At 38.9% G+C, this 26565-nt stretch overlaps 1 protein-coding gene across 10 annotated transcripts in view; it reads right to left on the bottom strand.

Moving 5' to 3' along the window:
• LOC148596692 (uncharacterized) overlaps window positions 1-21442 on the bottom strand; it is a 43155-nt gene extending 21713 nt beyond the window's left edge. For 5 of the 10 annotated variants that reach the window (XM_088563814.1, XM_088563824.1, XM_088563823.1 and 2 more), the window contains exons 1-8: window positions 21299-21442; window positions 17078-17128; window positions 14329-14421; window positions 10610-10708; window positions 6767-6865; window positions 5492-5590; window positions 5095-5193; window positions 1509-1607 (exon numbers count right to left, since the gene is read on the bottom strand). In XM_088563814.1, the coding sequence (XP_088419940.1) occupies window positions 1509-1607; window positions 5095-5193; window positions 5492-5590; window positions 6767-6865; window positions 10610-10708; window positions 14329-14421; window positions 17078-17095 (606 nt within the window). In that variant the 5' untranslated portion in view covers window positions 17096-17128; window positions 21299-21442. Of the gene's footprint in view, window positions 1-1508; window positions 1608-5094; window positions 5194-5491; window positions 5591-6766; window positions 6866-10609; window positions 10709-14328; window positions 14422-17077; window positions 17129-19124; window positions 19236-21298 lie in introns of all 10 variants that reach the window. The other 5 variants (XM_088563821.1, XM_088563822.1, XM_088563815.1 and 2 more) reach the window with 4 other exon arrangements.
• Window positions 21443-26565: the final 5123 nt, after the last annotated feature.

Below are 26565 nucleotides of genomic sequence, written 5' to 3'. Positions count from 1 at the left end.
TCTACTCCTATCGAATACCACAGCAGGGTTCTTTAGCGAGGAACGTGGCATCTTTACCAACACGGTGCACCACTATGGTTTGCGGTCAGGTTGTCCGTATTATAGCCTGACAGCCCCAGCAAGTAACACGCCAGGGGTACCCCATTCCACCACCTGGGGCACACATCCCAGTTGCTCTGTTGGCAGAGCGCGATAGCCCCCGGCTAGGGTTCTGAGCATTATTTAGTCGCCTTATACGACAAGCTTAACGCTGCTGCAGGCCTATTCTTTTAACACCCGGACCTGCACGGGGCTCTGCTTTTCTAGAAACATCCGCCGAGTTGCTCATAAAAAGTCAAGTCCGGGGTAGACAAACGAGGAAAGGAAAACAATAACCCGTTGAATAAATCAGTTTTCATGGTGCAGATGGATACACCATAACGATGCATGAGTTCATGATGACGACCAGAAATCTTCTGTAGTGATTGACTTCAATCTTGTAGCAACATAACCCTGTTCCAGAAGCCTATTTGTTAATAGTTCTAGTGCGATACAAAAAGTTTGGAAAATATTGAAATATTGGAAAATATCAATTCGTAGATTCTTGATTTCGTGGATTTTATAACTGTATCATACATTGGTATTGGAAATTTCCTAGTTGTTTGGAACCAAATTTCTTGGTTTACAAAACCCAAGAAAGTTCTTACCCCCACGAATAATAATACTTATACAGTATAACATTTAACGGTTTCTCTCAATAATATCATTCTTTTTCAAAAGGCCCCTTGCAGGTCCGGGTGTCAAAAGAATAGGCCAGCAGCAGCGCTAAGTTTATCGTAAAAGGCGACTAAATAGTGCTCAGAACCCTAGCCGAGGGCTAGGGCGCTCTGCCCACAGAGCAACTGGGATGTGTGCCTCAGATGGTGGAATGAGGTACAACCTGGCGTGTTACATGCTGGGGTTGTCAGGCTATAATACGGAAAACCTGACCGCAAACCATAGTGGTGCACCGTGTTGGGAAAGATGTTACGTTCTTCGCACGTTAAAGAACCCTACTGTGGTATTCTCCCGGAGTAGGAACCATAGGGCTCCGCCACAGGAGGCTAAATTGCCCGACCCTACCCACCTCTCCCTATTTCCAGTGGCAATCAAAATTTGTCGCCCCATTGCCCTTGTGTCCCATCCCTTTTTCATTTTATCATTACTTCATGTTCATTTTATCATCAATATCATGTTCATCGTCTGAATATAGCTGGAATATTGCTGCTCGGAGGTTAAACCCCAACAAACAACAAACAATCTTTTCAAAAGTGTGAGATGTAAAGAGATCGTTTGTAACCCTAGTTCGAATATGATTTAAGAAAACCTTAATTTACATCAACATTTTTAAAGTTGCAGTTATGATAAATGATGTTGAAATTATAATTAATGTTTTTAAGTCAACGTTAAGTGTTGTATATTTTATTTATATTCAACAAGTTTATTCCCCTAAAACTCACAGAATGGAGTAAAATAAAAGTAAAACTCACAGATTCGTTCTTTTCATTTAGGGGAGCACCTTTTGAAAGTAAGTTTGAAACAATAGATTTATCACCGGTCCTGGCTGCAGTGTGTAGAGGTGTGTCTCCCTGAAGAAAAAAAAAATAATGAGATTTGTACTGATTGTTTAAAATAAAAAACATTGTTAAATTTAAATTGTGAAAGGCAGGGATATATACAGAAAGGGACAGAAACCTAACAAGGTATATGATTGAGAACAATAAATATTTGACACGATTCGCTGGTAGAGGACGCTACCTCTACTGTTTAGTATCAAAACCATCGAACTACTCGCATCATTTCATCGGTTTATTTAATAAAATCCAAATTGGATCCCTTCCTTGATTTTTCAATATTTTAAATGTTTTATCGATTGATTGATTGATTGTTGGGGTTTAACGTCCGAGCAGCAATATTTCAGCTATATTAAATGGATGATAAAATGAACATGAAATGAAAAAAAAAGGATGGGTCACAAGGATAATAGTGTCGACAAATTTTGATTGCCACCGGAAAAAGGGGGGATGGGTAAGGTAGGGCAATTTAGCCTCCTGTGGCGGAGCGCAAAGGTTCCTACTCCTATCGAATACCACAGCAGGGTTCTTTAACGTGTGAGGAACGTGGCATCTTTCCCAAAACGGTGCACCACTATGGTTTGCGGTCAGGTTTTCCGTATTATAACCTGACAACCCCGGCATGTAACACACCAAGGGTACCCATCCCAGTTGCTCTGTAGGCAGAGCACCTAGCCCCCGGCTTGGTTTCTGAGCACTATTTAGTCGCCTTATACGACAAGCTTAGCGCTGCTGCAGGCCTATTCTTTTGACACCCGGACCTGCACGGGGCAAATGTTTTATCGAAGTTATGTTTCTATATGTATTTTATGTCTTAGGTTCACCTTTTATGTACATTTTTCTATGTAAATAGCTGTTTGTTTTAATTATTTTATGAAGAGACTGATCTCGCTTTTAATATTTTCATTTCATTAAATGTTCTTGCCGTGATATGGCCCTAGTCGCCGAAACGGCATTAAAATATAACAATCAATCAAGAAATAATAAAAAAACAAACAAATAATGATTGATTGTTGAGGTTTAACGCCCATGCAGCAATATTTCAGCTATATCAAGGCGATGAACATGAAATGGATGATAAAATGATCATGAAATGAAAATTGGCAAGGGCCACAACTATTAAGGGGTCGACAAATTTTGATTGACTGGAAATAGGGAGACGTGGGTAGGGTCGGGCAATTTGGCCTCCTGTTCCGGAGCGGACTGGTTCTTATTCCCGGAGAATACCACAGAAGGATTCTTTAACATGCGAAGAACGTGTCATTTTCCCCAACACGTTGTACCACTATGGTTTGCGGTCAGGTTTTCCGTATTATGGCCTGATGACCCCTTTCACGACAAGCCTAGCGCTGCTGCGGGCCCATTCTGTTGACACCCGGACCCGCATTGGGCAAAACAAAAGAAATCAAATGAAATAAAAACAAGTAGACAAATAGATAAAGAAAACAAGACAAATCTAAATCTATGCGAAAAAGATTGATTGATTGTTGGGGTTTATGCGAAAAAGTAGCAATGTAAAATGAAGACCTCTAATATCTGTGCATATAATATTACTTCTTTTCATGTCTGTAGGACAAAACATATTCCTAAGGAAGCAACCGAAGTCCTTGTATCATATTTATAAACCCACCTTATGTCCAAGATCAAAATGTCAAAAAGAAAAATACTTCCCATTCTTTACACATCTCTAGAAGAACAATATTCATGGAAAAAATCGTACTTCCGATACTTCTATTTTTTTTTCTCAAAAATATTCATTTTACTGCTCCGTGCAGGTTCGGGTGTCAAAAGAATAGGCCTACAGCAGCGCTAAGCTTGTCGTAAAAGGCGACTAAATAGTGCTCAGAACCTTAGCCGGGGGATTAGGACGCTCTGCCCACAGGGCAACTGGGTTATGTGCACCAAGTGGTGGAATGTGGTACCCCTGGCGTGGTGCATGTCAGGCTATAATACGGAAAACCTGACCGCAAACCATAGTGGTGCGCCGTCTTGGGAAAGATGTCACGTTCCTTTCCTCATACGTTAAAGAACCCTGCTGTGATATTCTATCGGAGAAGGAACCTTTGCGCTCCGCCATAGGAGGCTAAATTGCCTGACCTTACCTACCCCACCCCCTTCTTCTAGTAGCAATCAGAAATGCTCTACTCTATTATCCTTATATCCCATCCCTTTTTTTTTATTTTATCATCCATTTCATGTTCATCGACTGAATATAGCTGAAATATTGCTGCTTGGACGTTAAACCCGAACGGGCAATCATTTGATATTTCAAAATAATTACTATTACAAAGAACAAATCATCGTAAAATACCCCATAAAGGATCATCAGTGATATATATTTAGTTTTACAAAAAAAAAAAGATTGGAAGCCTAAAGAAGTGTTTGATGGTGATTTGAATAGGAATGTAATTCTAAGTGCTACTAACATCTTAAATGACAAATGCTACAAAAATTGTCCGGTGCTTGTCCGGTGCAGGTCCGGGTGTTAAAATAGGCCTGCAGCAGCGTTAAGCTTGTCGTAAAAGGCGACTAAACAGTGCTCAGAACTATAGCCGGGGGCTAGGGCGATATGCCCACAGAGCAACTTGGATGTGTGCCCCAGGTGGTGGAATGGGGTACCCCTGGCGTGTTACATGCTAGGGTTGTCAGGCTATAATACGGAAAACCTGACTGCAAACCATAGTGGTGCACCGTGTTGGGAAAGATGCCACGTTTCTCGCACGTTAAAGAACCCTACTGTGGTATTCTCCCGGAGTAGGAATCATAGGGCTCCACAACAGGAGACTAAATTGCCCGAACCTACCCGTCTCTCCCCATTTTGCAGTGGCAATCAAAATTTGTCGACCCAATTGTCCTTGTGTCCCATCCCTTTTTCATTTCATCATTTCATGTTCATTTTATCAATTTCATGTTTATCGTCTGAATATAGCTGAAATATTGCTGCTTGGACGTTAAACCCCAACAAACAAACAAAACTGTTATATTATGTTAAAAGTGTAAAGATGTAAAAGAATATATATGGTCAGGTTTAATTGATAACTATGCATACTTATATAACAGAAATATCCGGGAGAATACCACAATAGGGTTCTTTAACGTGCGAGGAACGTGGCATCTTTCCCCAACACGTTGCACCACTATGGTTTGTGGTCAGGTTTTCCGTATTATAGCCTGACAACCCCAGCATGTTACACGCCAGGGGTACCCCATTCCACCATCTGGGGCACACATCCCAGTTGCTCTGTGGGCAGAGCGCCCTAGCCCCGGCTAGGGTTCTGAGCACTATTTAGTCGCCTTATACGACAAGTTTAGCGCAGGTCTTTTCTTTTGACACCCGGACCTGCACGGGGCAACATAATATAACAGCATAATTTGATTGAAATATAGTGATAAGTATAAGGCACTTCATGCAGGGGTTGTCAGGCTATGATAGGGAAGGCCTGACGTTAAACCCCAACAAACAAACAAACAAACATAAGGCACTTCACTTAACACTACTAACCTTCTGGGTACGTGAATTTAAAGAGGAATTATTTTCTAGAAGACAGGAAACCATTGACTTGTAACATCTTTCTACTGCCTTATGCATTGGTGTTTCTCCCTGCAATTAATACACCATATGATTCTATTTTTATAACAAAGATTTCAGACATTTTCAACAGTTTGTCTAATATGTTATCGAATATATAAAGAAAACTATGCGAGTACATATCCAACTAAGTGTTACTAGTATTGTATTGTTAACAATTTCATGTTTACATTGAATCTATGAATTGACGCATTTAAGAAAAATAAATTGAAGATATTCTTCACGACAATGTCAACAAATTATGTATGTACACATAAGGGATTCACGAAAAAAAAAGTATTTGGACACTATCCACTTAAAGCACACTCACACAATTGTCTTTGGAATTAACCGACGCCCCTTTATTTAATAGAAGCGAAGCTGTAAGATCGTTGTTATTTAGTGCTGCTAGGTGTAAAGGTCTGGAACCCTTTCAGAAAATACATGACATGACTTGATATAAATAAAATCATATAAAATATCATGTAGGAAAATGATTATTTTCAATTAAAAAAAAATCATCGATTTGAAACATAGCATTAATCCATTATACTACATAGTGAAGTATTTTAACTTTTTTGTTATAACTTCACTCTTGTTCAAGTTGGTTTCTTTTCAGGTTATATTATTTTAACATGGAAAAAAAGCACTCTTTTCGAGTTTAATAATTCAAAAACAATAAGGTTCACTTCATTTAACACACTAATGATTTACTCCCATTTCATAAACATCCTGATTTCAATGGGAACTGAAAAGTCATAGCAAAACAGAAAGGTGGTGCGAAAAACGAATTCACAGATCTGATATTGTGAAATAGCGACGTTTGTGATTATAATTTCCAACGAAAACATTTGATTTTCTCTTATGATTTTTTTCCCATTGTAATAGATAACAAAATAATTTACAATAACATATGGAAATTTAAGATAAGGAAAACCAGAAAGCATTAAACAATCTAAAGCAGTTATAACTTGAATCCGAAAATGTTATCAGCGAATCGTCCGACAGAGGTACCCGTCGTTTTGCAAGTCAGTAAAATTGGGTAATAGTCGAATCATGCTTTTATTTATATATATAACGGTCTGTATATCGCCATAGATTCAATGATTCTTTAGAAGAGTTAGAATCAGCATATTTAAACAATTGAAATTTTCTTTTAAATCTTACGTCAATTCTTCCCGTAAGACTAACAAATAATGTTTACATGTCCTTAACATTAAGAATGTTCGACATGGATTCTACATTCAGATTATATGACAATTAAGGAGGTAGACCTAGGGTATTGGACAGAATTCATAAAAATCGTTGGAACGTTTGTAGTCAGCATTTAACATCAACCTCATGTAAGCATCAGAATAACCTCGACTTATTTCAGAACCGTGCAGATCCGGGTGTCAAAAGAATAGGCCTGCAGCTGCATCCCTTTCATGTTAAACCCCAACAATCAATCAATCGACTTATTTCATTTTGTTTCAAATAAAAGCTTGACAGGCTTTGTTGAAATTGAATATGATACAAACATATCACTGAATTCATGATTTATGTCCCTTACTCTAAGTCCACCTCCTTAATTCAAATAATACTTTTGCGTATTTATGAGACTTACATTCTTGTCTTTTGCATTGATCTTTGCCCCTTTATCCAATAAAACGGAAACAATAGAGTCGAAACCATGATATGCTGCATTGTGGAGAGGTGTTAATCTCTGTAAAATACATTACACTCCATTTAACGACCGTTTACCGCTAACTCAGTAAATAAAATGACACATTCAGTTCGAGTGTCTACTCAGTTAATGAGAATAGAACACAAACACTTTTGTCGATCGTTAATTGTTTGTCAGTTTGTCTTGCTCTGTTAATAAAATAATATATATGTTAACTATATAACGTTAAACTTCTTTTTATTCATTAAAAAATACATACATATTTTAATATTCATTTTCAAAATTTTGTTATGCGGACACGTATTTTAAGGATTAACCTCTCGGCAGAAGAAATAGAACCAATTACATAAGAATATATAGTCACAACCCAATAAATCGAAATGGGAATCTAATCCAGACGTTCTACCATGGAAATAATGATATATCATTGTTATCAGTAAGTTTAAGTTATAATTTATAATATAATTCATGCGTGTAGAGTCAGACTAATGGGTAGTTGAAAACCCTCGGAAACATTTCATCAAACTACAGTCTCAATAATCCAATGGTTTATAAATATAACAATACTTATCACATATAAATAATGCAATATATCAGATTTTAATAGCAAAGGTGACATTTTAATAATTTATCTGTGTTATATTGTTTATAAAATTCAAGAGTCATCTTTGTGAGCTTCAAAATCGATCATACACCTGCCTTTTCAAACAGGTTGCTGTTTCTTTTTTCTTCATTATACTACTGTTACAAGAGCCCTTTTTATCAGAATTTTCCATGGCAAAGGAATCATTATTTGTCTGATGAGTTACAACAACGATATCAATATACCCAAGACAAAAAAAAAAAAAAAAACCAATGTCTGTGAGTGTAAATGTTTTTAAGAATCATGCAATTTTCACTGAAAGTGATTTATTGATGTCAGATATTTTATCCAAATTGACTTTAAATCAGTTGGATATATAAGAAAAACAATGAATAAAATGGAAAAAATGAAAAATGTTTTCACCGTTACCATAGCAACAACCACTCCTTAGCAACCACTAATTTAGGGCCTAATAATCACAAAAACATCACAATTTGATTGTATATTTTTTGTATCTAATGGTGGAAATTTACCAAACTAAATAATTAAATTAATGAAGTGTGTCTTATGGAAAACAATTTACAAAAAAGTACAAAGCAATCTGATTGGTTAAGATCTGGTTACCATAGCAACCAAAATTCTTAATTTTTGGCAATTTGAAATATACGAAAATACGCTATCTTCAGACCAATTTTGCTAACAAGAGCAAGAAGATATTAATTAAATGTATTCATGGATGTGTAGTAGATGCTCTCCACTGAAACATATCAAAAATAAAAATATGTAGCATATCTTTGTTTTCTGCTCATTTTGACCTTAAATCACCCCCTGTAAGGACTTTTCTTCTTAATTTTTTTCATACAAACTTTGACCAGACCATAACTTTGTTGTCTTTTGATCTAGACTTCTAATATTTGGTATGTTGGTATATCCTCTCAGGGTGGAGTGTCGCGTACCAGAGTGAGTGACCTTTGACCTTGACCTTTAAACTCAAGGTCAAATAACATACAAATTTTGGCAAAATACGATACACAATTTTGTCTGTGCCATTACTTTTTGGTCTTTGTACTTAGATATCTGACCTTGGCTCCAAGGTCAAAAGTCATCCAATCTAAAACATTTCACTCTAACTTGATATGATTTACTAATATGTCAAACAGGTCAGATATCTAAGTACATTTGACTCCAAGGTAGCCCGTGCAGGTCCGGGTGTTAAAAGAATAGGCCTGCAGCAGCGCTAAGCTTGTAAAAGGCGACTAAATAGTGCTCAGAATCCAAGCCGCGGGCTAGTGTACTTTGCCAACAGAGCAACTGGGATGTGTGCCCCAGGTGAAGGAATGGGGTACCCCTGGCGTGTTACATGCTGGGGTTATCAGGCTATAATGCGGAAAACCTGACCGCAAACCGTAGTGGTGCACCGTGTTAGGAAAGATGCCACGCTCCTCGCACATTAAAGAACCCTACTGTGGTATTCTCCCGGAGTAGGAATAATAGGGCTCCGCCACAGGAGGCTAAATTGCTCCACCCTACCCACCTCTCCCTCTATTTCCAGTGGCAATCAAAATTCTTGACCCCATTGTCCTTGTGTCCCATCCCTTTTTCATTTCATCATCATTTCATGTTCATTTTATCACCAATTTCATGTTCATCGTCTGAATATAGCTGAAATACTGCTGCTCGGACGTTAAACCCCAACAAACAAAACAGGACTCCAAGGTCAAATGACATAAAAAATTTTGGCCAGGCCATAATTTTCTTTTTACTTGGACATCTGATATTTGGTATGGGGTTATGTTTTCTCAAGGCGAGGCGCCTCGTACTAGATTGGTTGACATTTGAACTTGACTTTTGACCTCATGGTCAAATAACATATCAACTTTTGACTTGATGAGTGTTAATGAGGACAGATGTCATATGACTGATACTAAATTGTTTTTATTAATTTTTGTATTTTGAGAGAATTCCATCAGACCCAAAAATAATATTTCTTGCTTTTGTTGATCAACTCTTGACAATATATCCCATTTCCTTTTTTTTAACTACTGTTTTACTGAAATGCACATCTTCTTATCAAAATGTCCCAGGATTACATTCTTCTGATTTCCGCTAGAATCTTGGTTTCCATGATTACTCTTCTAAACATGAACATGTAGGTTCTTGTTTACAGAATATTTCAAAATGATTTATAATTTTGTTGTTTAAACATAATGTCACAATACTGTGACTTACTCAGCATGGGATTTTGTGCCAGAAATTTAGATAAGAACAATTGGAAAATCAACATTTATCATATATTATAGAAGCATTATAAATGGATAACTAGAGGCTTAAAAGAGTCTGAATCGTTCACCTGGTTTACCATTTGTTTATCCGAAAAATGGCAATGAGACAGGCTAAGATAAAATTAACTGAATAGTCAAATGCAGGAAATGCTTTTACTAGCATTTTATGACCTGAACCAGAATTTTGCTGAAGGCAGCAGTTTTTGAATTATTTAAAAAAAAACTCTTCTGACCCCTTTGTTCCATTTTTAGTGTAGGCAGCCATAAACATTTTTAATGGATTAAAAAACACAAGTCATTTCGGGCACAATTCACTAAAGAATTAATATTCTCTATTTCCATTAACTAATCTTAAATGGTTTTAGAGAAGAAGATTTTCAAAATTGCACATATAAATGTGGAAAAATTAAGAATTGTTTCAGGAGCCATAACTCCTACAGTAGTAAACGAATCATTTCGAAAATGTCGGTATTGGTCAATGACGTAATTGTCGTAAAAGGCGAGGGGGCTAGGGTGCTCTGCCCACAGAGCAACTGGGATGTGTGCCCCAGGTGGAATGGGGTACCCCTGGTGTGTTACATGCAGGGGTTGTCAGGCTATAATACGAATAACCTTACCGCAAACCATAGTGGTGCACTGTTTTGGGAAAGATGCCACGTTCCTCGCACGTTAAAGAACCCTACTGTGGTATTCTCCCGAAGTAGGAACCATAGGACTCCGCCGCAGGAGGCTAAATTGCCCGACCCTACCCACCTCTCCCTATTTCCAGTGGCAATCAAAATTTGTCGATCCCATTGTCCTTGTGTCCGTATTAACAAAAAATATGCACAAATCATACCCGTTTATTTTTCTATATAAATCACTAAGTAAAGACTTAACTTTCGTATTGAATAGGTATCATAAACATATGCAACTTACATAATCGTTGTGTGCATTTACAGAAGCCCTAAAATCAAGTAAACACAATGTAATAGATACACGACCATTATCTGCTGCCTTGTGTAGTGGTCTGTCTCCCTGGAAATGAAAAATCACACGATCAGTTATTTATTTTGTTGATAACTCAAGTCCAGGTCTTTGTTTATCATTATCAATTGAGTCCTTTTGCATGAATTCATTTATTGTAATTTTATCTTTTCATGTATCGTTTTGTTTGTTTGTTTGTTGGGTTTAACGTCCGAGCAGCAATATTTCAGCTATATTCAGACGATGAACATGGAATTAATGACAAAATGAACATGATGAAATGAAAAAGGGATGGGACACAGGGACAATGGGGTCGACAAATTTTGATTGCCACTGGAAATAGAGGGAGATGGGTAGGGTCGGGCAATTTAGCCTCCTGTGGCGGAACCCTATGGTTCCTACTCCGGGAGAATACCAAAGTAGGGTTCTTTAACGTGCGAGGAACGTGGCATCTTTCCCAACACGGTGCACCACTATGGTTTGCGGTCAGGTTTTTCGTAGTTTTCGTAGTTTCATGGTTTTTCAATAGTGGTGCACCGTGTTGGAAAAGATGCCACGTTCCTCGCACGTTAAAGAACCCTGTTGGATGGAACCTTTGCGCTCCGCAACAGGAGGCTAAATTTCCCCGACCCTACTCATTCCTCTCATTTTGTGGCAATCAAAATGTTTTGACTCTATTATCCTTTTTTTCATTTCATCATCATTTCATGTTCATTTTATCATCCCTTTCATGTTCATCGCGGCTCTGGCGTTAAACCCTAACAATCAATCAATCAATCAATCAATTAGATCATGTGATTTTAGCCTCATATTTCATATTTCGTCCTACACTTACAGATCTAAAAAAACAACTATTGACCAAGCTATACGACAAACGCGATGACATTTTTCTTTGTTTTCAACTTTGACTTCAGTTGTGGCAATATCCCTTTAGCAATTGCGTATTGAGTTTTCATAATACAACTCATACGTTATGTCCGAGCTTGCCGTAACTACGCAGACTTTATGTATCGCATTATTTCTGGAAAATGATTATGATGCTGCATAAATGTTATAGTCGACATCATGAACTCATAGATCGATACGGTGTATCTATCTGCAATAGAAAACTGACTTGTTTAACGTATCGTCGTTTTTCTATCCTCTTTCGTCTACCCTAGATTGGACGTTTTGTGACCAAAAGCAGAGGACACCTACCCTACCGGTACACCTGGTCCATGCTCCCAGTTGTTGTTGTTGGGAGTCCGAGTTATTATGGTTATTTTGTGGTCTTTGTTCCTGGACTCCCTTCTTTTGATTTCCATTAGAATCTAGGCTCCCTTGATTACTCTTTCAATATTTTAATGTACCCAGCTTTCTCTTTGATTCGTTCTCATTAAGCAATCCAAGTTATGTTGTATTACCTAGCGTGGTACTATAACGTCATCAACGTCGATTGGTCCACACTACGATTCAAATAATCTCAAACAGAACACTTTTACTTAATGTTAATAAAGTATATAATTATCAGGAATGTATCATATAGAATACCGGAGGACGATTCTATTGTACGCGAGGAACGTGGCATATTTCTTATTATGTTGCTCCACTTTGGTTTGCCTGTCATGTTTTCCGTATCATGGCCTGACGACCCCAGCATGTAGCATGCCAGGGATTACCCATTCCACCATGTGGGGAACACAAGCCAGTTGTTCCGTGTCGACATATTCCGAAACATCTGTCAGAATTTTTTAACATCAGTTATTAATGGTGCTCATATTGAATGGAAGAAGGATTGTGTCAGCCCAAGGCCACCCATTAGTCATCAACGATGAGGAAACCCTCACACCACAGAACAGGCTGCATCTTGCCCTTTATGCTCAAGAGACATAACTGAAGATGAAAACGACACAAGACATACAGAGGCCAAAAATTCCTGATTTAGGATAGCCGCGAAGAGTGCGGAAAAATTTTTGCTCTATTAAAAACACCTAAACAGCAGTTAGCTGACATGCCAGCTATCAACATGGTACTTGCATTAATATATGAACTTAAGAATGATCGATTGATTGACTGTAGGGGTTTAACGACCGAGCAGCAATACTTCAGCTATATACAGGCGGTGAACATGAAATGGATAATAAAATGGTCATGAAATGTGACGAAATAAAAAATGAGATGGGACACAAAGATAATGGGGAAAGGGAGAGGTGGGTTGGGTCGGGCAATTTAGCCTCCTGTGGCGGTTCCTACTCCGATAGAATACCACAGATGGGGTCTTTAGCGTGCGAAGAACGTGACATCTTTCAAACACGTTGCACCTCTATGGTTTGCGGTCAGGTTTTCCGTATAATGGCCTGACGACCCCAAAAAGTAACATTCCAGGGTTACCCCATTCAATCACCTGGGACTCACAACCCAGTTGCTCTGTGGGCAGAACACCCTAAACCCCGGCCAGGGTTCTGAGCACTATTTAGTCGCTTTTTACAAGGTAAGCACAGCTGCGGGCCTATTCTTTTGACACCCGTACCCGCACGGGGAACTTGAGAATGAAATGCTTTAAATTCGGAAATGTTGTGGGATGGAGAATTCCAGGTCACAAATCAATGTCTTCCTTAATTTCATTATCAGTGCGTGTTGGAAGTCTTTCATAATCTGATATACTGGGGTCGTCAGTCCGTAATACAGAGAACCTCACCGCAAATCAAAGTGGCGCACCGTGTTGAGAAAAATTGACTGATCGATTGTTGCTTTTTAATGCCATTCTGGCGACCTGGGTTATATCACGGTAAGAACATTTAACAATCTGAAAATAATAAAAACAAGATCGAAGTCTCTTAATACAAAAAAATAAATTAAAACAAAATGCTCTTTATATATAAAAAGATGACCCGTGCAGGTCCGGGTGTTAAAAGAATAGGCCTGCAGCAGCGCTAAGCTTGTCGTATAAGGCGACTAAATAGTGCTCAGAAACCTAGCCGGGGGCTAGGCGCTCTGCCCACAGAGCAACTGGGATGTGTGCCCCAGGTGGTGGAATGGGGTACCCCTGGCGTCTTCCATGCTTGGGTTGTCAGGCTATAATACAGAAAACCTGACCGCAAACCATAGTGGTGCACCGTGTTGGGAAAGATGCCACGTTCCTCGCACGTTAAAGAACCCTGCTGTGGTATTCGATAGGAGTAGGAACCTTTGCGCTTCGCCATAGGAGGCTAAATTGCCCGACCTTACCCATCCCCCTTTTTTCAGTGGCAATCAAAATTTGTCGACCCTATTATCCTTGTGACCCATCCTTGTTTTCTTCATTTCACGTTCATTTTATCATCCATTTCATGTTCATTGTCTGAATATAGCTGAAATATTGCTGCTCGGACGTTAAACCGCAACAAACAAATATATAAAAAGATAAGTAAAAAGGTAAATTTAAGATATAAAATAAACATAGAAACTAAACTTCGATATAACGTTTCTCACACGTTAAAGAACCCTGTTGTAGTACTCGAAAAAAAGAAGGAACCTTTGCGTTCCGCCAAAGGAGGTTAAATTGATCGAACCCCCACCTCTCCATAATTTATCGGCCCTGTTGTCCTTGTGTCCAATTCATCGTCCAAATATAGCTAAAATATTGCTGCTTGGATGTTAAACATCAAAAATCAATGTACTAGAATGTTCAATGACGCTATCTGATATCCTACCGTTTCTTTCTCTGCATAATTCACATCAGCTCCTCTTTCAATCAGTTTTTTTATTTCATTAACATTTCCAAATACAGCCGCTTGTAGCAGTTCCTGATAAATAGGTAATAAATTTCGATTACTAATGTATAAACATTCTACTAAAACATCTATGCTATGAAAAACTTCCTTAATCTGTTAATAGTACCAGTTAAATTTTCATAACCTTTTCTCCGCTTATACCCTATGTTGGAATTTGGCAATAACTCCAACATGGCATAGTGTTGCACCGTGTTGGGAAAGATGCCACGTTCCTCGCACGTTAAAGAACCCTACTGTGGTATTCTCCCGGAGTAAGGACCATAGGGCTCCGCCACAGGAGGCTAAATTGCCCGACCCTACCCATCTCTCCCTATTTCCAGTGGCAATCAAAATTTGTCGACCCCATTGTCCTTGTGTCCCATCCCTTTTTCATTTTATCATCATTTCATGTTCTTTTTTCATCAATTTCATGTTCATCGTCAGAATATAGCTGAAATATTGCTGCTCGGACGTTAAACCCAACAAACAAACAAACCAACATGGCTTAACAGATCAAAATGAAAATTTGACCACAAATAGATCTTATGCTGAACACTTTTACCTTTGCAAGAATTAGGCTAAACCTAACGGTTTTGGAGATATGTGCGAAAAACTACCCCTGTATTCTTTTTTTTTTGTAACGGTGGTCATGTTTTTTGACGGATCAGTTCTATGCATAATACCATGAGAAACATTTATACCAATATTAGTTCTAATTGGTCCAGTTGTATTAGAGGAGAAAATATTTGAAGAAACAACATTAAAATAGGAGTAAAAAGGATAATAACTTAAAGTTGGTGTTACAGATTAAAGCAATAATCTGACCACAGATAGATCTTATCATGAATAACACTTTTATTGTGTCAGAATTTGGCTGAAACAAACAGTTTATGAGATATAAGCGAAAAACCCGTATGTTCATTTTTCGTTGTATTGGCGGCCTTGTTTTTTTATGGAACAAAAATCCTGACTTCAGTGCTGTACAAAATACCCCAAGGTAAATTCTTACCAGGTTTTAGTAATACAGCTGGACAGAGTAGAACACAAATTGGTTTGAACGTTTCTTATGGTATTTTGCATATGCATAGAAATCCGTCGAAAACTATGACCGATTGATTGTTGGGGTTCAACGCCCGAGCAGCAATATATCAGCTATATTAAGGCGATGAACATGAAATGATGACGAAGAAATGAGAAGAAGAATGGGACACAAGGATAATAGGGTCGACAAATTTCAATTGCCACTAGAAAAAAGGAGGGATGGGTTTGATCGGGCAATCTATCCTCCTGTGGCGGAGCGCAAAGGTTCCTACTCCTATTGAATACCACAACAGGGTTCTTTAACGTGCGAGGAACGTGGCATCTTTCCCAACACGGTGCACCACTATGGTTTGCGGTCAGTTTTTCCGTATTATAGCCTGACAATCCCAGCATGTAACACGCCAGGGGTACCCCATTCCACCACATGGGGCACAGAACCCATTTGCTCTGTAGGCAGAGCGGGCTAGCACGGACCAGGTTCCTGAGCACTATTAAGAAGTTTTACGGCAAGCTTAACGCTGCTACAGGTCTATTCTTTTGACAACCGCACCTACAAAAAGTTAATCATTTGGTTAGGGACATATACGTGGAGGCCAGGAAAAATCGCAATAATTTGCAGTTAATTAATTACATGCTGGGATTGTCAGGCTATGATACGGAAAACCTGACCGCAAACCCTAGTGGTGAATCGTGTTGGGAAAGATGCCACGTTCCTCGCACGTTAAAAAAAACCCTGCTGTGGTATTCTCCCGGAGTAGGAACCAAAGCGCTCCGCCACAGGAGGCTAAATTGCCCGACCCTACCCACCTCTCCTTATTTCCAGTGGCAATCAAAATTAGTCGACCCCATTATCCATGTGTCCCATCCCATTTTTCATTTCGTCATCTACTTCATGTTCATCGCCTGAATATAGCTGAAATATTGCTGCTCGGGCGTTAACCCCAACAAACAAACAAATTTGTATTAGCTCAATCGTCATGGTCTGGTCTATGTTGTACTTTTTACAGATATGGACAAAGTGACGCAATGTTAACGAAAAGTTAAGTCATAACGAAGCATTCTGTTACAACAAAAAACGGCGGACCTCAATTTTGTTGTATTTTTCCACACACTGGCAACAATTCTATGGCCCCGTGCAGGTACGGATGTCAAACGAATCTGCCTGCAGCAGCGCTAAGCTTGCCGGAAAAGGCGACTAAATAGTGCTCAGAACCTTAACCGGGGGCTAGGGCGCTCTGGCCACAGAGGAACTGGGTTGTGTGCCCCAGGTTGTGGAATGGGGTACCCCTGGTGTGTTACATGCTGGGGTTGTCAGGCTATAATACAGAAACCTGACTGCAAACCATAGTGGTGCCCCGTGTTGGGAAAGATGCTGAATTGCCCGACCTTACCCATCCCCCTTTTCCCAGTGGCAATCAAAATTTGTCGACCCTATTACCCTTGTGACCCGTCCTTTTTTTCATTTCATGTTCATTGTCTAAATATGGCTGAAATATTGCTGCTCGGACGTTAAACCCCCAACAATCAATCAACAATACTATAATTATTGTCTAATTTACCTTTTTGGCGACCAGGGTTGCAAGAGAATTTTATTACAAAATGGAAATATAACATAATATTGATTTTTGAAAAATATTTTTCTTCATACCTCGTTTATACTGTTCATTGCAGTGTCCTTGTCTTTTAGTCTTTATTCCATCTAAAATCAAATAAAAGAAGAAAAACTAATAACTAGCCTAGATGAAATCTCTGCACTCCACATAGACACTAGTGTTTAGGAAGAACACTGGTTCGGATTTACCCTATTTTAGTCTTGGATGACGCCCTTGCACACGAAAGATTTTTTAGCTGCTAAATAGACTTTCTATACGCATGAACAACAGTATACTAGTAGATGAAATTATTTTTAAAATGTTTATACCTTAAAATAGAATTGGTTTCACCATGCTGATTTGGATCAAATGCCATTGGAAAATGTTTGACGATCACGCAAGAGTTCAAAATGAACAGCATTCTAATGTCCATCGCGTTAAAAAAGTGCGGAAAACATTAAATTTACTGAAACGTAACGGCCGTAACTCCTGTAAAAATCATTAAAAAACCAAAAATCAATTGGTAAACCAAAAATGTGGAAAACTTTAAATTCATTGAAATTTTCAAGCGCCGTAACTTCTGTAAAAAATCATTCAACCGTAATCGTAACTTTTCTTAATAAGGCCACATACAAAAAACAAACTTATTTGGTGAAATCATTACAAGAAAATGTGCAAAAACTGCGGAGAGACAGACGGACGCCCGGTATTTCCTTTGTCCCCACGCTACGCGTCGCGGGGGACAAAATTGAAATTTCTCACAATATTAAAGGGAACTCGCTTACACTATGAACAAAAATAAGTACTGTCTGTCCCAGGAACAGTGATTTTCCCACTGACTTGAGCAGTGAATTCCTGTCAAATTACTATGCAAGAACTATAAAATGCTATTATTTGGTGCAGGACATGGCAGTACATAACAGTCCTTACCCTCCTACTATTATGAACTGTCTATCACTTAAACAGTCGTTTGTTTGTTTGTTGGGGTTTAACGTCCGAGCAGCAATATTTCAGCTATATTCAGACGATGAACATGAAATGATGAAATAAAAAAGGGGTGGGACACAAGGACAATGGGTCAAAAAATTTGATTGCCACTGGAAATAGGGAGAGATGGGTACAGTCGGGCAATTTAGCCTCCTGTGGCGGAGCCCTATGGTTCCTACTCCGGGAGAATACCACAGTAGGGTTCTTTAACGTGCGAGGAACGTGGCATCTTTCCCAACACGGTGCACCACTATGGTTTGCGGTCAGGTTTTCCGTATTATAGCCTGACAACCCCAGCATGTAACATGCCAGGGGTATCCCATCCCAGTTGCTCTTTGGGCAGAGCGCCCTAGCCCCCGTCTAGGGTTCTGAGCGCCTTTTACGACAAGCTTAGCGCTGCTGCAGGTCTATTCTTTTGACACCCGGACCTGCACGGGGCTAAACAACATTTAAAACATCCATAAAATTATTAATACAGTCGTGTAAATGCAATAAAATGCATCTCCTTCACAACACATATATCATTGCCAACGGGAGAGCATGATTTGACTCACAAAATGTTAGGCCTCCACCGATGATCGAACCCTAGACCGCTCGATGACAAGCCAGCAACCAACCGATTCGGCTAAAGAATTAGTCCTGTAGCCAAGTGAATTAACTAGCTATTTAAATAGCACTACCTACTACAACATGAAATGAAAAAAAAGGATGGGACACAAGGATAAGAGGATCGACAAATTTTGATTGCCACTAGAAAAAGGGGGATGGGTAAGGTCGGGCAATTCAACCTCCTGTGGCGGAGCGCAAAGGTTCCTACTCCTATCGAATACCACAGCAAGGTTCTTTAACGTGCGTTGCAAGTTCTGATTATAGTTGATTTTATTCTACATCAAAAGGTGATTCGAAATTCCACCCATTTATCATCAATCTTTAAGAAATTACGCATCGTTCTACAATATTCAACAGTTCACTTGATCACTACGAACTAAATTATTACAGTGTTCATTCTTTTTAAATGTGATTAATGACTGCGTTGACATTGAAACCCAAAATTAATCTACAACTTGTTAATTTGAAATCCGCGGCTAAATGTATGAGTATTTCTTTAAACTCTACCTTTTTATCAGACTGCTGTGTTTTTTAAGCTTGGTTTATGTCGTAGTTTAGACAACTATCATGGTGGAACAATACAGGAGAATTGTTCAAATGGAATGGTATTTTTATGTCCTGCAAAAATAATATTCTTTCACCATCATCCGTCTCTCCCTCATATTTCTTACGATACAAAACGCATGCACAAACTATAATGATACTTTAAAATAATGTATGAATGTACAGTGGGAATACATTTTATTCTTTTATGACAAAATCTTACTTTTCGCTTTGAAGTGATTGAAATAATAGAAAAACCGTTTTTTTTAAGTTTCTAAGGCGCTTTCGGCAACTAAAATGAAACTATGGAAATCCGTATATACCTACGGTAGTGATGTCGATTTATACTTTGAAAAGATTCCAATATTTATTCCGGGGGCTAGGGCGCTTTGTCCACAGAGCAACTGGGATGTGTGCCCCAGGTGGTGGAATGGGGTACCCCCTGCCGTGTTACATGCTGGGGTTGTCAGGCTATAATACGGAAAACCTGACCGCAAACCATAGTGGTGCACCGTGTTGGGAAAGATGCCACGTTCCTCGCAAGTTAAAGAACCCTATTGTGGTATTCTCCCGGAGTAGGAACCATAGGGCTCTGCCACAGGAGGCTAAATTGCCCGACCCTACCCACCTCCCCCTATTTCCAGTGGCAATCAAAATTTGTCGAGCCATTGTCCTTGTGTCCCGTCCCTTTTTCATTTCATCATCATTTCATGTTCATTTTATCATCCATTTCATGTTCATCAGTCTGAATAGAGCCGAAATATTGCTGCTTGGACGTTAAACCCCAACAAACAAACAAATAAATGTTGTTTAAACTATTATGGGCGTGCGAGTAATATTCACATAATAATGAAACACTGAGTAAACAATTATACTAAAAAAAAAATAAGCTGGGCCTACTAAAATCGTAAGAAATGTGAAATAAGCAAACGTCTAAAGAATGTTAAAGCTGAAATCTAAAGTGATGATTTAAACCCTTAATTATTGTCTTTTCTCTTCAAGTATATCTAGATAGCATTTCCGATAGACGTCTTTTTAATGAAAAATTGTAATCGCCTGCAGACGTTGACGTAAACATTGATTATGACATGTAGTATTTTATGTTATATACTGTGAAATTACTTTTGTTCTAGGGGTACCAGTTTTCGTGCTTTTCGTGGGTAGGCCGATCCACGAAATTTGGTTCCCAACGAAAAGGAGTATCCAATCGATGTGTATACTGAAAACCTCAAAACCACTTATTCAAGAATCCACGAACTTGTGTTTCATCCTTTATCCATGAAAATTGGTATCCACGACATAAAGTACTTCCACAGTAGTAGAAAATACTCTTGAAGTGCCTTAACTGTCCTGCGTATGGCCTGATAACCCCAACACGTAGCATGACTGGGGTACCCCATTCCACTACCCCCCGTGCAGGTCCGGTGTTAAAAGAATAGGCCTGCATTAAGCTTGTCGTAAAAGGCGACTAAATAGTGCTCAGAACCCTAGCCAGGGGCTAGAGCGCTCTGCCCACAGAGCAACTGGGATGCGTGTCCCAGGTGGTGGAATTGGATACCCCTGGCGTGTTACATGCTGGGGTTGTCAGGCTATAATACGGAAAGCCTGACTGCCAACCATAGTGGTGCACCGTGTTGGGAAAGATGCCACGTTCCTCGCACGTTAAAGAACCCTACTGGGGTATTCTCCCGGAGTAGGAACCATAGGGCTCCGCCACAGGAGGCTAAATTGCCCGACCCTACCCATCTCTCCCCATTTCCAGTGGCAATCAAAATTTGTCGAACTATTGTCCTTGTGTCCCATCCCTTTTTCATTTCTTCATCGTTTCATGTTCATTTTAACATCAATTTCATGTTCATCGTCTGAATATAGCTGAAATATTGCTGCTCGGACGTTAAACCCCAACAAACAAACAAACAAACAAACATGTTCTCGTTCATCGTCTGAATATAGCTGAAATATTGCTGCTCGGACGTTAAACCCCAACAAACAAACAAACATTCCACTACCTAGGTTCTGAGTACTATTTAGTCGCCTTTTACGACAGGCTTAGCGCTGCCCCGGACCCGCTCGAGGCATTTTAGCAAGATATGTATTTTGCCCCTTTACATACAATATGAAGAAATTGAATAAATTACCTTCATTTGAATCTTTGACTGATTTGTCCTCGGTCCCTTTTTGTTGTTGGTAAGCCGTGATAAATATAAAAATGTCCGATTAAGTCACAACTGAAATTTAAATACTTATAAATGCCTGGTGTCAGGTGTTTTGAAAGCCAATTTTCTCTTTGTTGAAAATACTTATAAAACGTTTAAATAACAACAGCAGATTTCATGCTATTCATGATTTCAAATACAAATACTGTTATTGAATAAAGAAGAAAACGTAACATTCTATAGAACGTTACGGCTATATTTTAAAATCAAACAATAAATTCAAAACTTTTAAATGAGTATGCCCAATATAAACAGGTAACACAACGAAGTTTCGAACTTAATCACAAGGTAACTTATTCCTCATACCATGAACCAAAGTACCCGTCCTCTCCATACATTGCCCCTTTGAGATCCGGGTGCCAAAAGAATAGGCCTGCAGCAGCGCTAAGCTTGTCGTAAAAAGCGACTAAATGGTGCTCAGAATCGTATCAGGGGCATAGGACGCTCTGCCCACAGAGCAATTGGTTTGACTGGGTTTCATTTTATCGTCATATCATGTTCATCGCCTGAATTTTGCTGAAATATTGCTGCTCGGGCGTTAAACCCCAATAATCAATCAATCTCCATATTTTATACCTTGACAATTATTTATTAAATACTTTTACATATTAATATTATGACGAAAAATTGATTGATTGCTTGATGTTTAACGCCCAAGCAGCAATATTTCAGTGATATATTCATGTGATCCATGATTTCAAATAGATATACTGTTATTAAATAAAGTAGAAAACGGTACGTCTCAAAGAACGTTATGGCTATGATATTTTTATTCATACATTACGTTACGTCTCAAAGAATATTACGTTCATGATATATTAAAATCAAAACTTTATAACATGTTTATGTCTTATTTTAACTTGGGGCCCCGTGCAGGTCCGGGTGCAAGGAGGCTGAATTGCCCGATCCTACCCATCCTCCCCCTTTTTCTAGTGGCAGTCGAGATTTGTCGACCCTATTATCCTTGTGTCCCATCCTTTTTTTTTATTTCATCATCATTTCATGTTCATTTTATCATCCTTTTTATCGTCTGAATATAGCTGAAATATTGCTGCTCGGACGTTAAATCCCAACAAACAACAACAAAATTAACCAAAGTAATCGCCTTCTCCATATAGTAGACCTTGCCAATTATGAAATAAGTTTATATCTGATGATGAAAATTGTTTGTTTGTTATTGTTTGTTGGGGTTTAACGTCCGAGCAGCAATATTTCAATATTTCAGCTATATTCAGACAATGAACATGAAATGGATGATAAAATGAACATGAAATGGAAAAAAAAAGAAAGGATGGGTCACAAGGATAATAGGGTCGACAAATTTTGATTGCCACTGGAAAAAGGGGGATGGGTAAGGTCGGGCAATTTAGCCTCCTGTGGCGGAGCGCAAAGTTTCCTACTCCTACTAAATACCACAGCAGAATTCTTTAACGTGCGAGGAACGTGGCATCTTTCCCAACACCGTGCACCACTATGGTTTGCGGTCAGGTTTCCGTATTATAGCCTGACAACCCCAGCATGTAACACGCCAGGGGGTACCCCATTCCAGTTGCTCTGTGGGCAGAGCGCCTAGCCCCCGGCTAGGTTTCAGAGCACTATTCATTCGCCTTATACGACAAGCTTAGCGCTGCTGCAGGCCTATTCTTTTAACACGCGGACCTGCACGGGGCTGATGAAAATTGAAAATGAAATGGTTGATGAGATGAAAATTCGATGGAAAACAAGGAGTCCCTAACAGGTCCGGGTGTCAAAAGAATAGGCATGGTGCAGCGCTAAGCTTATCGTAAAAGGCGACTAAATACTGCTCAGAACCCTATCCGGGGGCTAGGCGCTCTGCCGACAGAGCAACTGGGTTGTGTGCCCCAGGTGGTGGAATGGGGTACCCCTGGCGTGTTACATGCTGGGGTTGTCAGGCTATAATACGTACAAGCTGGCCGCAAACCATAGTGGTGCCCCGTATTTGGAAAGATGCCACGTTCCTCGCACGTTAAAGAACCTTGCTGTGGTATTCTCCCGGAGTAGGACCCTTAGGGCGCCACAGGAGGCTAACTTACCCGACCCTACCCACCTCTCCCTATTTCCAGTGGAAATCAAAATTTGTCGACCCCATTATCCTTGTGTCCCATCCCATTTTTCATTTCATCATTATTTCATGTTCATTTTATCATCCACTTCATCTTCATCGCCTGAATATAGCTGATATATTGCTGCTCGGGCGTTAAACCCCAACAATCAATCACATTACATTAAATCAACCAATTAAAAACATCGATTTCTTACGGGACAACGGTTTATTTAATAAAACCTAAATTTTGATACATTTCTTAATTTTTCAGTTTTTTAATATTTTATCGAAGTAATGTTTGTACGTATATTTTATGTCTTAGATTTACCTTTTCGTACCTTTTGATATGTAAATAGATTTTTGTTTTAATTTCATTATTTTATTAAGATACTTTGATCTTGCTTTTAATATTTTCATTTTGTTCAGTGTTCTTGCCGTGATATGGCCCTGTTTTCCGATACGGCATTAGAAAACAATCAATCAATCGAACTAGTAATTGAGAAAACATTCTTCATAAACACAAAAGTTCAAATCCAAAGCACCTGCGATTGATACTGAATGCTTTCCAAATTAAAACACACATAAGAATGGAGAACTTATGTCAAAATCCACTCATTTAAAAAGTAATCGTTTCGTTTCCATTATCAATCGCCATCAAGAAGTTGCAATACTGTTCTGTAGAATATGATTTTTTTTTGTTTTTTTTTTTTGTGAATATACCAACATGTTCAATGATACCTACATATAATTGATTGGCATTTTTAAGGCAATGTTATCCGAAAATACCCAATATTAATAGTCGTAAAAATAAATATCAAGATGTGCAGTATAGTATATCAGTATCACAGTGCATCATGTATGTTACGATTGTATTTCACACTTCCTTCATATTAAATTCCGAAGGCTCTTGACATCCAAATTTGAAGTGTAATTCTTGAAATATTATATTATGCCCACAGAGCAACTGGGATGTGTGCCCCAGGTGGTGGAATGGGGTACCCCTGGCATGTTACATGCTGGAGTTGTCAGGCTATAATACGGAAAACCTGACCGCAAACCATAGTGGTGCACCGTGTTGGGAAAGATGCCACGTTCCTCGCACGTTAAAGAACCCTGCTGTGGTATTCGATAGGAGTAGGAACCTTTGCGCTCCGCCACAGGAGGCTAAATTGCCCGACCTTACCCATCCCTCCCTTTTTCTAGTGGCAATCAAAATTTGTCGACCCTACTGTCCTTGTGTCCCATCCCGTTTTTCATTTCATCATCATTTCATGTTCATTTTATCATCCGTTTCATGTTCATCGTCTGAATATAGCTGAAATATTGCTGCTCGGATGTTAAACCCCAACAATCGATCAATCAATCATTTTATCATCAATTTCATGTTCATCGTCTGAATATAGCTGAAATATTGCTGCTCGGACGTTAAACCCCAACAAACAAACAATTTATAAATGTTATAAGTACAGTTAATTAAATTAGATCCTAATTACATCCGATTCCTGTACATTGTATTGTCTTTGTTTATTTATACTGCATGGCATACTATTTAAAAACATTGTATAAACATCCTCCATTGACTAGAAGAAGAAAATAATGACCCGTGAGCACGAGTTACAGTCAATTCAGTATCACGTTTTAGATTCTCAAGTAAGGTATTTTAGATTGTTCTTTAACGTTCAACATGTATCTTTTGGATCACAATGCCATGGTCAAATCACAATGATTTTAGTATTTGAATCACTGTCACAGTAATTTGCATATATTTAGATAAGAGTAATCAAGGAAACTAAGATTCTAGCGGAAATCAGAAGAATGTAATCGAGTGACAAAGTCCAGACATGGAAAACAGACACACACAACAAAGAACATAAAATAACCAAAAATAATACTTACAAAGCAACTAAAGTAAATGAGCAACTCGGAGTCCACTATAAATGGGAATATAGACCAGGTGCACCGGTAGGTTAAGCGTACGTTGCTTTTCTAGAAACACACAACGAGCTGCTTCTAACAAAATTAAGTTTGAAGTAGACGTGAATTGGCCGATTTGTCAAATAGCATAATTTTCTAATATACATCGAACTTGTCTCAGATTTAGTTCGGCAAACTAAGGTATGTGGAGCAAATGTTTTCGTTTTATCTTCGAAATAATTAATCCAGTAAATTATCTACCGTTGAAACTCTAATGCCCACTATACAAGTGGTGGTCAAGGTTGTCATAAAATTTTATTTTATCTATAATTTCATTTTATAATGTCTGTATCAAGTTTGTTTGCTTGTTTGTTGGGGTTTAACGTCCGAGCAGCAATATTTCAGCTATATTCAGACGATGAACATAAAATGAACATGACATGATGATGAAATGAAGAAGGGATGGGACACAAGGATAATGGGGTCGACAAATTTTGATTGCCACTGGAAATAGGGGGAGGTGGGTAGGGTCGGGCAATTTAGCCTCCTGTGGCGGGGCTATGGTTCCTACGGGAGAATATCACAGTAGGGTTCTTTAACGTGCGAGGAACGTGGCATCTTTCCTAACACGGTGCACCACTATGGTTTGCGGTCAGGTTTTCCGTTTTATAGCCTGACAATCCCAGCATGGAACACGTCAGGGGTACCCCATTCCACCACCTGGGGCACACATCCCAGTTGCTCTGTGGGCAGAGCGCCCTAGCCCTCGTCTAAGGTTCTGAGCACTATTTAGTCGCCTTTTACGACAAGGTTAGCGCTGCTGCAGGTCTATTCTTTTATCACTCGGACCTGCACGGGTGTTTATAAATTGTAAAAGTTTGTTGCCGTAATTTGAGAAGGTGATGTGATAGCTTTTGATATCGAGTTAAATATCTGTCCACTTCATACACGAAGACACACTAGATATACACTTAATGAATTATGTCAAGTAACTGCAAATGATAACGTGACAAGTGAACGAGAGAACGCTCCTTAAAAATCATTATAGGCGGATTTATGAAGGTTACCAATCTACGTCCCCAGAAATAGAAATCCAGAACACTTTTTGCCAAACCATCAGATTTATATGTAATGTATAATTAAGTCTTCAATAGCCTATCATGCTTATTCATGCATTGTATTCCCATAAAAAACTTCTCTAAAACACCAT

This window comes from Perna viridis, chromosome 15 (assembly GCF_037379345.1).
Source record: "Perna viridis isolate PV_CMFRI_1.1 ecotype Kerala chromosome 15, ASM3737934v1, whole genome shotgun sequence".
NCBI classification, from domain to species: Eukaryota; Metazoa; Mollusca; class Bivalvia; order Mytilida; family Mytilidae; genus Perna; species Perna viridis.
The sequence above is the reverse complement of the archived record's forward strand: the minus strand, read 5'-3'. Positions and strand labels throughout refer to the sequence as shown.